This window comes from Cebus imitator, unplaced genomic scaffold, assembly GCF_001604975.1.
Source record: "Cebus imitator isolate Cc_AM_T3 unplaced genomic scaffold, Cebus_imitator-1.0 Scaffold78, whole genome shotgun sequence".
NCBI classification, from domain to species: domain Eukaryota; kingdom Metazoa; phylum Chordata; class Mammalia; order Primates; family Cebidae; genus Cebus; species Cebus imitator.
The window spans coordinates 2,564,141-2,581,667 of NW_016107393.1; the positions used below are offsets into that span (position 1 = coordinate 2,564,141).

Here is a 17,527-nt window from a genome sequence, read left to right on the forward strand (position 1 = left end):
TTTAACTGTGTAGAAAATAATTATTTTATACCAAAATAAAAAACTAACACCAATATTTGGGATTTGGAATGAGACGGTAAGTAAGCAAAGAGCTTGAAGTTTCACATTTAGGACACAAGCAGCCAGGACTGACACTGCAATATCAGCAGTGATGCATACTTGGTGAAATGTTGAGTTTTTATACTTTATACCATGAAATGGGAATCCACACGTAGGAGGAAACAAACCTTGTCCACTCGGGTTAAAAAGATGATTATACTCAGACTATATATTAGGAGAAATGGGTCTTGATTCACAATGAAGACCTGTTCTGCTGCTTACTATTATGCATAATGCACCAGAGAAAGTAGTTTCTTTGTAGACCAGAAGTCAGCACTATGAGATGGTGGGATACTGACAAAACTCTGAAGTAGTTTCACCTGTTTATGCTCCTGCATGTTCCTATCACACACACTTTTCCTACCACACATTTCCTTCAACCCAAAACATAAAAATAGATTATTAAACTACTGTTAAATTTATTGTCAGCTACTATAACCATTTTTGTGTACCTTTTTTTGTTGTTGTTGTATTGTATTAAAAAATCAAGTTAACTTGTAATTCCCAATCCTTGAACTAGAACTACATGTTGGCAGAAATTTCATTTTTCTATGTATTAAAACTCAACATCCTAACAAATTTGAGGTTTTTAGCTTTATGTCTGCATTGTGCTTTTATATGTACTCTAAATCTTAATACATGACATTAAGCTGGTAATACAAACTCGTATGTTAAAATTTTTCTCAAATTCTGTCTTTATTAGCTGTCAACGCCAGAAACTAGTTATTATAATTTCACAAGATTATAATTTAATCTGTTAACTCTTAGTCACAAAGAGAAAAGAAAGCTTTTAATAAAATATTAGAATATCTTAAATATCGTAAGTAAAAATATTCATCCAGTATCAACCAACCTATTCTCAAGGTGACAATGCAGTGCCACCTATTGACTAAAACAGTACAATCTGCTTTTAAAAAATATTTCAAAAGTGGAAAGAATGGTATAATGAATTCCTTCACATCCAGCTTCAACAATGATCAATTTATGGCTAATTCTGTTTCACATACACTCTCATCCATTCAATCTGTCCCTACCTCCCAATTCTGAAACAAATCCCAAATATCACCCATGATTTAAGGAAATAAAATCTACGATAGCCATCAATGTTTCTTTTCTTTAGGTCATGTCTATAAATGCAGATGTCAATGTATATGTACATCCCTCAAGTATTAAGAGCACAAGAATAAAAAACTACTGTAGCTTAGGCACATGTGTGAAATTTAGTAGCTTTCTCTAAGACAGTGCCAGAGAAAGGATTCCCCCCTGGTTATCAAGAGATCTGTGTTTTAACCATAGTCCAGCTATTCATTGATCAATAAATGTAGCTTGCCAGTTTCTTCATCTATAAAATAAGATGAGGATATTAGAATACTCTAAGGTATTTTGCAATTCAAAAAATTTTTTTTAATTGTATTTGGGCTCCGGGGTACACGTGCACATCCTGCATCCTGCAGGATTGTTGCATAAGTACATACATGCCATGGTGATTTGCTGTCTCCATCCCCCCCGCCCCCCTTGCCTACATCAGGCATTTCTGCCGATATTATCCCTCCCCCTCCTCCCCCGAGCAGTCCACCCTCCCCTCCTCCCCACCCACTCACCTAGCTCTGTGAGTGTTGTTCCCTTCCCTGTGCCCAAGTATTCTCATTGTTCATCACCTGCCTATGAGGGAAAACATGTGGTGTTTGGTTTTCTGTTCTTGAGTCAGTTTGCTGAGAATGATGGTTTCTAGGTTCATCCATATCTCTACAAAGGACACAAACTCATCATTTTTTATGGCTGCATAGTATTCCATGGTGTATATGTGCCACATTTTTTTTGTCCAGTCTATCATGGATGGGCATTTAGGTTGGTTCCAGGTCTTTGCTATCGTAAACAGTGCCACAATTAACATACGTGTGCATGTGTCTTTATGATAGAACGATTTATAAACCTTTGGGTATATATTTATAATCCTTTGGGTACACACACACACACACACACACACACACACACATATATATATATATATATATATATATATATGGCCCAGTAATGGGATTGCTGGGTCAAATGGAATTTCTATTTCTAGATCCTTGAGGAATCGCCACACTGTCTTCGGCAATGGTTGAACTAATTTACACTCCCACCAACAGTGTAAAAGTGTTCCTTTTTCTCCACATCCTCTCCAGCATCTGTTGTCTCCAGATTTTTTAATGATAGCCATTCTAACTGGAGTGAGATGGTATCTCAATGTTGTTTTGATTTGCATTTCTCTAATGGCCAGTGATGATGAGCATTTTTTCATATGCTTGCTGGCCACATATTTGTCTTCTTTTGAAAAGTGTCTGTTCATACCCTTCTCCCACTTTTGAATGGGTTGGTTGGTTTGTTTTCCTGTAAATCTGCTTTAGTTCTTTGTTGATTCTGGATATCAGCCCTTTGTCAGATGGGTAGATTGCAAAAATTTTTTCCTATTCTGTTGGTTGCCGATTCACTCTAATGACTGTTTCTTTTGCTGTGTAGAACCTGTGGAGTTTGATTAGGTCCCATTTGTCTATTTTGGCTTTTGTTGCCAATGCTTTTGGTGTTTTAGTCATGAAGTCCTTGCCTGTGCCTATGTCCTGAATGGTTTTGCCTAGGTTTTCTTCTAGGGTTTTTATGGTGTTAGTTCTTATGTTTAAATCTTTAATCCATCTGGAGTTAATTTTTGTATAAGGTGTAACGAAGGGGTCCAGCTTCAGTTTCCTGCATGTGGCTAGCCAGTTTTCCAGACATCATTTATTAAACAGGGAATCCTTTCCCCATTGTTTGTTTTTGTCTGGCTTGTCAAAGATCAGATGGTTACAGATGTGTGGCATTGCTTCTGAGGCCTCTGTTCTGTTCCATTAATCTATATCTCTGTTTTGGTACCAGTACCATCCTGTTTTGATTACTATAGCCTTGCTGTATAGTTTGAAGTCAGGTAGCATGATGCCTCCAGCTTTGTTCTTTTTCCTTAGGATTGTCTTGTGGTCTCTGTTTTGGTTCCATGTGAAGTTTAAAATGTTTTTTTCCAGTTCTGTGAAGAGGGTCACAGGTAGCTTGATGGCGATAGCACTGAATCTATAAATTACTTTGGGCAGTATGGCCATTTTCACAATATTGATTCTTCCTAACCATGAACATCGAATATTTTTCCATCTGTTTGCATCTTCTCTTATTTCCTTGATCAGTGGTTTGTAGTTCTCCTTGAAGAGATCTTTTACCTCCTTTGTTAGTTCTATTCCTAGGTATTTTATTCTCTTTGTAGCAATCGTAAATGGGAGTTCGCTCATGATTTGGCTCTCTGTTTGTTATTGGTGTATAGGAATGCCTGTGATTTCTGCACACTGATTTTGTATCTTGAGACTTTCCTGAAGTTGCTTATCAGTTTCAGGAGGTTTTGGGCTGAGATCATAGGGTCTTCTAAATATACGATCATGTCATCTGCAAATAGGGACAATCTGACTTCTTCTTTTCCTAATTGAATGCCCTTTATTTCTTTTTCTTTCCTAATTGCTCTGGCTAGAACTCCCAATACTAAATTGAATAGGAGTGGTGAAAGAGGACATCCTTGTCTAATGCCAGTTTTAAAGGGAATGCTTCTAATTTTTACCCATTCAGTATGATATTGGCTGTGGGTTTCTTGTAAATAGCTTTTATTGTTTTGAGATATGTTCCATCGATACCTAGTTTATGGAGAGTTTTTATCATAAAAGGCAGCTGAATTTTGTCAAAGGTCTTCTCTGCATCTATTGAGATAAACATGTGGTTTCTGTCTTTGGTTCTGTTTATGTAGTGAATTATGTTTATAGATTTGCGTATGTTGAACCAGCCTTGCATCCCCAGTATCGTGGTGGATAAGCTTTCTGATGAGCTGTTGCAGTTTGCTAGTATTTTTTTGAAGATTTTTGCATCAATGTTCTTCATGGATATTGGCCTGTAGTTTCCTTTTTTAGTTGTGTCTTTGCCAGATTTTGGTATCAGGATGATGTTGGTCTCACAGAAAGAGTTAGGGAGGATACCCTCTTTTTGTATTGTTTGGAATAGTTTCAACAGGAATGCTACCAGCTCCTCTTTGTACGTCTGGTAGAATTCAGCTGTGAACCTGTCTGGACCTGGACTTTTTGTGGTTGGTAGGCTATTAACTGCTGCCTCAACTTCAGGCCTTGTTATTGGTCTATTCAGGGTTTCAACTTCTTCTTGGCTTAGTCTTGGGAGTGTGCAAGTGTCCAGGAATTTATCCGTTTCTTCCAGATTTACTGGTTTATGTGCCTAGAGTTGTTTGTAGTAATCTCTGATGGTAGTTTGTATTTCTGAGGAATTGGTGGTGATCTCCCTTTATTGTTTTTTATTGCATCTATTTGATTATTCTCTCTTTTCTTTTTTATTAGTCTAGCAGTCTATTTGGTTGATCTTTAAAAAAAAAAAAAAACAGCTCTTGGATTTATTTATTTTTTGAAGGGTTTTTTGTGTCTCTATCTCCTTCAGTTCTGCTCTCTCTGATCTTAGTTATTTCTTGTCTTCTGCTTGCTTTTGAGTTTTTTGATCTTGCTCCTCTTGCTCTTTCAATTTTGACAATAGCGTCTCGATTTTAGATCTTTGTTTCTCATGTGAGCATTTATTGCTATAAATTTCCCTCTAGACACTGCTTTAAATGTGCCCAGAGATTCTGGTACGTTGTGTCTTCATTCTTGTTGGTTTCAAAGAACATTTTTATTTCTGCCTTCATTTCATTGTTTATCCATTCATCATTCAGGAGCAAGTTGTTCAGTTTCCATGTGCTTGTGCGGTTTTGAGTGCTTTTCTTAATCCTGAGTTCGAATTTGATTGCGCCATGGTCTGAGAGTGTTTGTTATGATTTTTGTTCTTTTGCATTTCCTGAGGAGTGATTTGCTTCCAATTGTGTGGTCAATTTTAGAGTAAGTGCAATGTGGTGCTGAGAAAAATGTGTATTCTGTGGATTTGGGGTGGAGTGTCCTGTTAATGTCTATTAGGTCCACTTGGTCCAAATCTGCGTTCAAGTCCGGGATATCCTTGTTGACTTTCTGTCTCGTTGATCTGTCCAATATTGTCAGTGGAGTGTTAAAGTCTCCTGCTATTATTGTGCGGGAGTCTATGTCTCTCTGTAGGTCTTTAAGAATTTGCTTTATATAACTGGGTGCTCCTACATTGGGTGCATAAATATTTAGGATAGTTAGCCCTTCTTGTTGCATTGATCCTTTTACCATTATATAATGCCCTTCTTTGTCTTTTTTTATCTTTGTTGGTTTAAATTCTGTTTTATCAGAGACTAGGATTGCTACCCCTGCTTTTTTTTGCTCTCCACTTGCTTGGCAACTCTTCTTCCATCCCTTTATTTTGAGTCTATGTGAGTCTTTGCATGTGAAATGCGTCACCTGAATACAGAATACCAATGGGTCTTGACTTTTTATCCAGTTTGCCAGTCTGTGTCTTTTGAATTGGGGTGTTTAGGCCATTTACATTCAAGGTTAATATGGTTATGTTTGAATTTGATCCTGGCATTTTGTTACTGGCTGGCTGTTTTGCCCATTAATTAACATGGCTCCTTCATTGTATCATTATTCTTTACCATTTAGTACATTTTTGCAGTGGCTGGTACTGGTTGTTCATTTCCCTGTTTAGTACTTCCTGCAGCAGCTCCTGTAAGGCAGGTCTTGCAGCGACAAAATATCTCAGCAATTGCTTGTCCATAAAAGATTTTATTTCTCCTTCACTTATGAAGCCTAGTTTGGCCAGATATGAAATTCTGGGTTGAAAGTTCTTTTATTTAAGGATATTGAATATTGGTCCCCACTCCCTTGTAGCTTGCAGGGTTTCTGCCAAGAGATCTGCCGTGAGTCTGATGGTCTTTTCTTCGTGGGTGACTCAACCTTTCTCTCTGGCTGCCCTTAGGATTTTTTTCTTCATTTCAACCCTGGTGAATCTGACAATTATGTGCCTTGGGGTTGCTCTTCTTGAGGAATATCTTTGTGGTATTCTTTGTATTTCCTGGATTTGAATGTTGGCCTGCCCTTTTAGGTTGGAAAAGTTCTCTTGGATTGTATCTTGAAGAGTGTTTTCCAACTTGGATTCATTCTCCCTGTCACATTCAGGTATGCCAATCAAGCATAGATTAGGTTTTTTTACATAATCCCATAGTTCTTAGAGGCTTTGTTCATTTTTTTTTTTCACTCTTTTTTCTCTAATCTTGCCTTCTTGTTTCATTTCATTGATTTTATCTTCTATCTCTGATATCCTTTCTTCTGCTTGATCGATTCGGCTGTTGAAACTTGTGTATGCCTCAAGAAGTTCTTGTGCTGTGTTTTTCAGCTCCATCAAGTCGTTTATGTTCTTCTCTAAGCTGGTTATTTCAGTTAGCATTTCGTCTAACCTTTTTTTCAAGGTTCTTAGTTTCTTTGCATTGGGTTAAAACATAGTCTTTTAACTTGGAGAAGTTTGTTATTATCCACCTTCTGAAACCTGTTTCTGTCAATTTGTCAGATTCATTCTCTTTTTTTCGTTCCCTTGATGGTGAGAAGTTGTGATTCCTGGGAGAAGAGGTGTTCTGTTCTTTGATGGTTTCATCCTTTTTGCGATGTTTTTTTCCCATCTTCATGGATTTATCTCCCTTTAATCTTTGAAGTTGGTGATTTCAGGAGAAGTTCTGAGTGGACCTTTTTTTCTGTTGAGGTTGGAGCTGTATCTCTTTTGGCCTGTAGAGGGCATTGCTGGGCTCTCTGGGGTTCAGTCAGGTTGTTGGGTGGCTGGTCCTTCCCTGGAGTCTGTTTGCAGGTGAGATTGGCTCCACCTTCCCTATGGCGTCTCTCCCAGAGCTTGATCTTCCAGGTTGGGGTCAAGCTGGTGTATTTGCTGCCAAGCTCTCTAACAGGGGCTTCAGTTTGAGTTCAGCAGAGGTGGGGCCTACCAGGCCTTATGGTCTGTTTCACTGCTTTCAATTCTGCCTCCCTCTGTGGGATGGTCCGTCCCACTGGCGTTAGACCAAACTCCCACCCAGGTCCCTGCGAAAACCTGCCACACCCCGTGGTAGCCGCTGCTCAGATTTGCATCAACCACCCACAGTGTTCCACTGTCTGGCAGGGCTCTTGTGGACTGTGGGTTGTAGGAGGGATGAGATAAGCACAGGCTCCAAAACGGAGCACCAAGTGGGTTAAGTCCCCCGACCCTCCAAGCTGGGTGCACATTTCAGGTGGGGACGTGCCCCACCCCCCATTTTGATTTGCCCCCCCCGGGTGGCTCTTGCCCTGCGGCTCCTTCCCTGGGCCTAAATTCAGTGCCCTATCAGTCCAATAGAAACGAACCTGGCACCTTGTTTGGAATCGTGAAGTCCTCTAGCCCTCTGAGTCTCATTCACTGGGAGCTGCATTCCGGTGCTGGCTTCGCTTGGCCATCTTGGCGCCCCATCCCCCTCAAAAGTTTCATATATTGGTTCCACATTGTAAGTAAGCTTAAGTACATGGGAAAGGCCACCCTTAAGCGATGTTTCTTTAAGCTGATTTTAAAAACCTTATAAATATATTAAAAACACAAAACAAATATCTGAACATAGCAATTTCTATGAGTATCATCTGCAATTTCATCCATATTATATGCAATATAAAATGTGCTTTTGAATTCTTTTTGTAAACTTCAGAGTACCGTATTATATAATCCAATTTCTAACTATTTCTCTTGGCATTTAAAAAAAATGACAAAATATAGATAAATCCTGTCTTTAGGATCCTCATCTGTCATGTCCCCTTCCTAAAAAGAACTTTTGGAACACTTTCATAACTAAATCCCCTTAGGTGAAGTCTAGAATGTTCCAGAGTAAATACATTTTTTTAGGAACTAAAGAGAGCAACAAATTGTAGAGTCTAACTATAGTAACATGTTCTAGAACACTCTATCAGGTTCAAACAAATCACAATCCACGTTAAAAAAAATCATAACATTAAGTTATTTTGAAAGTACCAACAAAATTAAAAGGTTATATCCTCAGGAACAGGGTTTGTAATATGATTATTTTAGTATAAAAGGAAGAACCATTATGTTGGAACCTGTGAAATGCATAAAATAGATTTTCAAACATGAGATTCCATTTTCAAGTTTTTTACAAGTACTAATTAGAAAAATTGCAAGGACTGTATATGTGCAGTGCCTTTAGATAATTCCAAATCTTGTGATATCTCTTTCTTACTTGTTATTCCCTCAGCCAGATTACAACTGCTTTAGGGTATAGTATGGAGATTTTCTGCCAATACCAGTAATTGTTATACCTGATTTACAGAATATTATAAAAAAGCAATATGAGGAAATCAAGCAAAATGAAATATATTTAGAAGAAAAATAAGTATCAAATATCATTAAAATACAATCTAGTTGAGATTTACTCATTCAAATTTATTCCCAAGCAAAACATATTACTTATTCTTTAATCTTGTTTAGTTAGAAACAGGTATTTCCTAATACTAGCTAGCTTATAATTACCATTTCAACTAGGGAAGTTGGTGAGGAAAGAAGAAACACTGCAGAAATTAATGTTCAGATAATGCTTAATGCTCACTCGGGTCCAGAGTTTAACATTTTGACCAATTTTTTTAAGACAAATAATCTAAGGAGAAAGGAACTAATGGATTCAAGTTTAATCTTTGCAATTTTGTATTCAATCTATTTTAAATTACCATAAGAAATAATATGACTTCGGGGAGAGGGAGTAAGCTACCCAGTCCACAAACTGGATGATCTTTTTGTCAGAATGAAGAATTAACTGTAACAGAGCAGGACCTTAACAAACATCAGCTTCTTTCACAGAACAAGTTGTTAAATTTTAAATTCTCTTAAACAATTGTTATCTATAATCTGCTTAAGAATCTATTTATTTCCCAAAATTTTATACCTTTCAAAATGCTCAGAGAATGGAAAAATATTCTGCCCTTCTGCACTTACTCTCCATCAGCTGTATTTAATACAGCAATTCTGCTATCACTCTGAGCATTTAATTGTACTGTATACTCCCAGTAAAGTGGGGGAGGGGGTCTCTCTTTGAGGACCTGAAAACAGAAATTTCTGTCACAGACTAGATGAAAGCTCTCTATTTTTGTACTATCACTCTTTTTGTCTGTCACTGTAGCTTTTAAAATTTCATGCAAACTGTGCTTCTATAAAAATATAATTAAACTGCATTAAGAGACAAAACCAAAAACAACCTTCTAATTAACATGTACTAAGTAGTCACAATGTACTTTATGACCTCTAGGTATTTAACAAACTGTACTTCATGCCCTATATCAAAGTTTGTAGCAACTTATCACTCAGTACCACATATGCTACTAATTATCCACGTTCATAATAGCATTGTAACTTGCAGAGGAAAAAGTCTCTCACACTGTGCTGGCTCTCAATCTCTTCGTGCTTCTGCTGTAGGGCCTGGGAAGCCCTAATGGAGTCTCCAATGCCCCACTGCGCTCTTAGTTGTTCTGATCCAGGTCCTTCAAGCCAGTTCACAACCTATAAACAAAAGTTGAGACAAAATGTTAAAGAATCAAAAACTTTTCAAACTTTCATTCTAATTGATTTTTCCCCTCCCCAAATTCCCCAAGTATTTTTAGTGTAAATTATTTACATTCTATCCCATAGGCAGTAAATGTTTCTTTTGGGACTACACAGCTATAATGTGCCAAAATTTTAAAAACCTAAATGTAGAAGAATATACACTGTAGCATCACAAGCTTTCAGCTACCTGATCTCCTGCCAGGCTAAAAATAATCTGGAATGCTTCTATAAAAGAGGATTAAAAATTAACTTACGATAATAAGAGAATCAGAGAGCCATAAGATTTAGAGGTTTGGAAGACACATCAGAAATGGTATCAGTCAAAGTTCGTATCTAACATTTAAGAAAACTGAGTTCCAAAGAGATTAAGTGACTTGCCCAAAAGGTCATATAATCTATTACTGAAAAACTGGACTAACAGCCATATGTTCTAACTCACAGTCTAATGTTCTTCTCAAGTATTGAAAAAAACTAAATGAATTAACTACTATAAAGTTAATATACTACTTTCTCACTTCAAAAATAAAATTAAAAACTATTTAGAAGAATTACACTAATGTAATAACACCTTAGAGTCTTCTTAGGATTAACATTCAGACACACAAAGGGCCTCACTGGCACCAGTCTGCTAGTAAAGATGTAGGGAGCGAACTATAGTTTGCCAGGATGACGGTGTCAGGGCTGAGTCCCTCAAGCAGGTATAAGGAGATGAGATCAGTATGGGGCAGATATGGGAGATGCTCTGGCATCAAAACATCATACCCAACAGGGCTACGCCCATTTTGAGTCACTAAACTCAAGAACCTCCCCCACCTCAGTTATGCCTTCTATCATATATTAATAATTCTCCCTGTCCAGATCTGGAATAATGTTTACTATAAACAATACTGCCTAGTAACATAGTTGACATTCCAATTTTTAATCAGGTCTTCAGGGGAACAGAACTAGAAGGTTAAGCAAAGATCAAGTTCTCATGCAGAAGAAGAGTATTATGTTGACACTCTACCCACAATCGTATATTCTCTGAAACTACAAACACATTTCAGAGTAATTTTAGTGGAAAAAATGGTATTACCAAGCTTTACCTGTTGCCAAATTAGAAAAAGGAATTTACAAATAGATGTATAAGATATACAGTTATGTCCTAAATCTAAACTTAGAATAGCTCCCAAGAAGTGAATGAGGGTATCTCTGCAGCATAATATTATAGAGACCCAGTGGGTAGGCTTAACATAGAACTTTATAAAAGAGTAGTGCAGATATATAAAGCTGGGGGTAGGGGGAGGGGGGAGCAGGGGGTTATTAGCAAGTTGAAAAAATATATTTCTAAATCTAATAGTTTATGTATCTTTTTATAATTATATCAAAGTACCACATCATAAAGAAAATTCACATATGCACTCAGCCTTTTCTGGGTATCCACAGATTTGTATGCTTGAATTCAACCAATCACAGATTGAATGTATTTGAGAACACACACACACACACACACACACACACACGCACAAACAGTACAACAATCTTATTTAAGATACTAATAAAAAGCCAATATAGTATAACAGCTATTTTCATAGCATTTGCATTGCAGTAGATATTATAAGTAATCTAGAGATGATTTAATGTATATAAGAGGGTATCCATAGGTTAAATGCAAATATTATGCCATTTTACATGAGACTTGAACATCTTTGGATCTTGGTATCCACAGTCTGCAGGGTGTCCTGGAACCAATCTACCACAAATACCAAGGGACAACTGTATTCTATTTCCTTCCATTAATTTTTCACATGCATAAGGGTTTTCATATGCTACTCCGAATTTAAGTGTTACAGTCAGTTCTCACAGAATACAAGTTTTCACCCTGTTTTTCACTTAACATTAAACTATAATACTTTAATGATTTTCCATTTGGCTATTGTTATTATAACAATTTTCAATGACTTTGCAAATCCTTTTTTTCAGAAAGCCAATCCCGTTGCCTGCCTGCCTCCATCGCTCCCAACTGTCCAGCCAACCAACCAATCAACCCAGCCTTATTAAGAGCTAAGTAATGTACTGCCCCAAGTAACTGTTGTACCTGCTATCAACACTTCAATTCTCTATTGTCAAAGATGTAGAATGTTTCCAATTTCCATCAATTCTAAGTAATTCTAAGACTAACACATATATAGCAGTTATAAATAATGTTTTTTCTCTGTTTTATTTTCCCAGGAAAGGTTTCCAGTAGAGATCTTCTTGGGTCCAATGATGATGTAATCCTAATGCATGTTAATATACTTTATAAAATTGCCTTCTAAAACTGATTTCTACCTGAAACACCCAATTAATGATAGTTTGAACTGTACAATACTCTGCAAGGTATACAAACTATTGTTTTTAAAATAGTTCTGCCAACTGAAAAAACAGAAATCTCTCCATGTATTTTTTAAAGATTAGTGATTGAATATGTTGCAAATGTTTGCTTATTCAAGGTATATGATCTTTTGAGATTCATCTCTTCATATTCTTTGTTCGTTTATGTCCTAGAGTCTTAAAGTATTAATATTAATATATAAACTTGTTCCTCTTCTACTTGTATGGCTTAATACTAGACAGAAGGCTAGGTGCAGTGGCTCATACCTATAATCCCAGCACTTTGGGAGGCTGAGGGTGGGCAGACGGCTTGAGCTCAGGAGTTCAAGACCAGCCTGGGCAACATAGTGAGACCCCATTTCTACAAAAAATACAAAAATTAGCCAGGTGTGGTGCTGCACACCTATAGTCCCAGCTACTGAGGAGGCTGAGATTGGAGAATCATTTTAGCTTGGGAGGCGGAGGTTGTGGTGAACTGAGAGATTGCACCACTGCACTCCAGCCTTGGTGACAGAGCAAGACCCTGTCTCAAGAAAAACAAAAAACTAGACAGCAAAAAACTTCAAAACGAAAATGTCAAAGTATTATTGTTGAGTCGAACAGCCTAAGTGCTATAACTTTCCATTGGCTAACCTCTGCTTTCAGAGTGCTAAGTTCATCTGCAAAACTGTATTATCAGATGCTCTTGAGAATGCAATGGTTTTTTCCTCAACACCTCCATTTTTTCTGCTTACTCTTCTGTATGAGTTCTCTTTGGAGGTTCAGGGTACTAGGATCCTGTTTCTCTCTGCTAGTTTGAGGAAAGTATCACTTTTTCACAAAAGAGACAGATGAGCAGTGTGATATAAGGAAAGCCCTAGGCATGATTCTGAATTCTGAATTCTGTTTCTGCCACTACTAGTGGGTCTGAATTCTGGCTCTGCTTCTCCTAGTTGAAAGACTTTGGTTCTTCATCTTTTAAAGGATGTTAAGGATATCACCATACAAGGTGTCAGGATTATGCCAGTCATTATATGTAAGACAGCACAGTAATAATACTAATAATTATTAGCCTCTATGTTTTTCTTACTTTTTCTCTAGCCTAGTTCCTTCTGTCCACTAACTCTTTATGAAGTATATTTCACAACTGTGTTTTACAATAAGAACCCTGAGTTTCTTGAGAAAGCCCCTGAACTACTATATCTAACACTTTTAAAAATGGAAATAAATAGAACAAGTTTTAAGGAAACATAAACACACATTTTAAAACAATTTTCCATATCCTTTTTGGGAATTGATTGCTTCTCATTTATGACTATGTGTTACAAATACAGATATAGAAACATAGTGATAAAATGACTTTTAAGTATTTTAAATAATTAATGTAATTATTTTACTAGAAATATCTAAGTTCTAAAAATAAAAGTGAAACAAATGCATATAAAACATTTAACTAATTAACAATGTATAGTTTTTAGAAACTTAAGACATCAAACATTTAGACTTTGATTTTAGAATAATCTAGAAACAAATGAAGTAGGTTAATATAAATCGTGATAGCTGGGGATAAATAATTCAATAACATGGAACTTTTGAAATGTCATAAGTTGAAAAATCTTAAATAAAGCAAGGACGTCTCCTTGCCTTAAAAAACCAGTTACATAGTAATAGGCAAATATATATAAATACACACACACACACACACACACACACACGTATGTAATGTGCATATATATATATATATATATACACACGTGTAATGGGCATATATGGCTTTAATATATGCTGAAAGTAATTTCTCTTAGTATAGAACATCAGTAATGTAGACAGAGTAAATATATGACTATTTCTAATAAAAACGATGCAAGTTGAGGTTGGTGCCCCAGTACACAAGTCTACTTAAATGCAATAATAATGGCAGTTTGCCAAACTAGGTTATAAAACTTAATTTCAATCAGGATATCTTGCTTAATCATTCTTAATATTAACTTATTGGAAAAACAGTTTTATGCTCAATCCATATCAATGTAACCTTCAAGTGGTTACATTTATATGCAAAATATAACCTTGGAACTATCCTTTTATAATCAACCAGGAAAAATATCTACATTGGCCAAAAATGTTTGTGACTATCCATGCTTCTTTCATGACTGGCTCATTTTTTACAACTGCATGACAGAACATGTAGAAGTATGCAAAGCAAACCTAGGCAGAAGGGCATGTCAAGCAAATGTCAACCATCTAACCTAGAGAAAGGGTATGGGGAACTGAGAACACAGCCTCCAGTTGTATGCTTATGCAACACACTGTATTCTATTTGGCATCTATGATTCCTCTCCAGAAAGGAAGAAAAGCACATGGATGATTCCAGAAATAACAAGTGCAGTGCTGGCATAATTACTGCCACAATAAATAATGAGCCTAACGATAGTACATTTCAGTGAAGTGGCACTGTCTGCTACCCAGAAGCATGTGAAATCTAATTTTTAACTGTAAAAGCAGCAGCGGTATGGAGAATCTCTGCATACTATATGAAGTTTTATGCTACCAATTTGAACTATGGGGAATAAGTGATAATATCACAGTTATTACTTATTAATTTATCTATCAAAGCTACTGATTGGTCTTATATTACATTTTCAATGATGTCAATAAAAACAAAAGAAATTTGAAACAATTCAATTTTCACTGATTTAACACAGAAATATTCATTTATAATTATCTTTATACAAGCAAAAAAAATTTTTTCACATTTTCCTCAAACTTGTAAGACTGAAAATAGTATGATTCATGCTCTGTGTGACCGACATATGATCAATATGTTACTATATAGTTCAATATATATTCTCATATAGTCATTTTGGCAAGGGATATAGATTATTTCCTTAAAATGTGACCTGTGAAAAACAGAGTGCAGGAAATATTATATCCCGAATATTATTGTTCTAACCAATTTACTTGTTATCCTCTTAAAGAAAACCGAACATGACGTTTACTGGTTTTTAACAGTTATCTTGTGACCATCATCACCATCACTATAAATATAATAATCATCATCTCCTTTCTCCAGTTTCTTCCTTACCCAATTGAGCTGGTCCATCCTTTAAAAATGTGTTTGTCAATACATTAACTCCTTTGCCCCTCTGTCTTTCTGTCATACTCACTTATCCCATTTGGCAAAGCACAAATGCTGGATAATCCTATCACCCATGTTTTTGGTGCGTGAACCTCAACAGGCAGCTATAAATTGTCAGATAGGATTACATAAAAAGCCAAAAAGGTTCTGCCATAAATTCAAGATCAACACTACTCCAAAATACTGCTACATTTTTGTGATAGCAAGTTGTCCAAATCAAAATGGAATCACTAACCCTGGGGGAAAAATAAACAACCCTGACGAATAGTGCCAGAGAAAGCCATGGGGAGAGGCTCTCATGCTTGTATGCCTTCTAACAAAAACTATCACAAAGGACTACAAAAACCACAACTATACACAAAGGCATTGCAACTTTACACAAAAAAAATACTTCTGGAGCTTGGGCAGCATGGTGAAACCCCAGTTTTTACACACACACACACACACACACACACACAAAGCTGGGCATGGTGGCAGGTATCTGTAGTCCCAGATACTCAGGAGGCCAAGGTGTGAGCCTGGGAAGTCAAGGCTGCAATGAGTCATGATCTGCACTCCAGCCTGGGTGACAGACTGAAACCCTGTCTGAAAAAAAAAAATCCTTTTGCAAGGACATCTGTCTAGCCACTACCTGTCTACCCTCAGACTGGCATTACCCTTGTTATTAATCTTTACAGCCAAGGACAATGACTTCAAAAACAATTATGTAATCCTCCTCATTTTTTTCCTTTAAAAATGTTTGTCTTCTTTACTGCCCTGAATATGCACACAGCTTACTATGACATGCATATTCCCATTGTAATGTTCTACTCTCTAAAGCAAACAATCTCTTTCTTTTAGAGAGCCACTCTGTCTGTTATTTAGGTTGACAGTGGTAATTTTACTCTTCTATTTCCCACAAAGAAAATTTTTAATCACCTCCACTCTATTCAAACCACTGATCCTCTTTAACCACTACCCCTGCAATTTGTACCATCAAGCAGATGGCCTTTTGCTTTTTATGAAAAAAAGACATCATGCAGTAAGTCCTTCAAACTTCTTGTTCCTGATTTATACACAGAGTACCTCTGGATTCATCCTAAAACTGCTCCCATAAACTTTATAAAGTTAATCAGGGAAAAAAGAAGGGGAGAAATGAAAATATACTAAGCTTTTGGCATGTTAAACATTAATTATTAGGTCAGCTCAGTCTCACCTGCCTCCTCATAGTTGTTTGGTACATACTGACCTAGAATTATGGACCCTGTTACAAGATTCTAATTCCCCTTACCTGCTCTATAGATAGCAACCTAAACATTGTGAAACATTAAGTTTTCACTTTGAGACATTCCTTCAGGTCCTGCGTACTTACGAAACTACTATGCCAACTGATCTGAAGGACCTCACTGACTCAGCTGGTCTGAGGGGCGCCACAAGACGCCAACACACCAAAGAATGCAGTTCCCACATCCTGATTTCATCCCCCTTGCCTTAACCAATCAACAATCCCAGTTTTCCAGCCCCTTACCTTCCATGATCCCTTTAAGAACTCCAGGCCCAGAACTCCTCAAAGAGATGGGTTTGAGGGTCTCCTCCCATTTCCCTGCTCAATGCCCTGCAGGAATTAACTCTTTCTCGGCCATATCCCTGCTGTCTGTGTAACTGGTCCGTTACTAGGCAGCAGTCCAGGAACCTCATGGTCCTATGGCAATCCTGGCCGTCCTTCCTGCCACACAGAAGGAGCTCTCCCTCTTTCATTCTAAAGTGAATCTCTTCTATTGTGCTTTGATTCTGTTTACTTCCACCTTGTTGAGAACTCGATAGTATTAATTATTCCTTCTCTCTTGTATATTCAACCTCTCCCTCTAAATAGATACATTCCAGCAATCTTTAAATCTCTGTGGGTTTTTCATATAATGAAAAGAAAGAACAAATATACTTGACCCCTCCTATAGGCTGAATTGTGTCTCTCCCCTCAAAAATATATCTGTTGAAGTCCTGACCCCAAGTACCTCAGATTGTAACCATATTTATTAGGAGAGAGGGTCTTTAAAGAGGTAATTAACCTAAAATAAGGCATTTAGGGTAGACCCTAATCCAATGACTGGTATCCTTATAAAGAGAGAAAATCTGAACACAGACACATACAGAGAGAAGAAAATGTGAAGACAAGGAGAAGATGGCCATTGTCAAGTCAAGGGGAGAGGCTGGAACACAGCCATCCCTCATGGCCCTCAAAGGAACCAATCCTGCTGACACCCTGATCTCAGAATTGCAAGAAAATAAATTTCTGTTGTTAAACCACCTAGTCTGCTACGGCAGCCCTTGCAAATGAATACAAACCCTCTTCCACTATTTACAGCCATTACTCCACTTCTCATCTTTTCTTCAGAGACAGATTTATCAACCACTTCTCTATACTCATTG

General features: G+C 37.0%; 1 protein-coding gene across 1 annotated transcript in view; it reads right to left on the reverse strand.

Annotated features, from left to right (window-relative positions):
- The window catches only part of SESTD1 (SEC14 and spectrin domain containing 1), a 147,517-nt gene that overhangs the window by 31,873 nt on the left and 98,117 nt on the right, over window positions 1–17,527 (reverse strand). Inside the window, exon 10 of the mRNA XM_037740057.1 lies at window positions 9,439–9,609. Coding sequence (XP_037595985.1) covers window positions 9,439–9,609 — 171 coding nt within the window. The remainder of the gene's footprint in view (window positions 1–9,438; window positions 9,610–17,527) is intronic.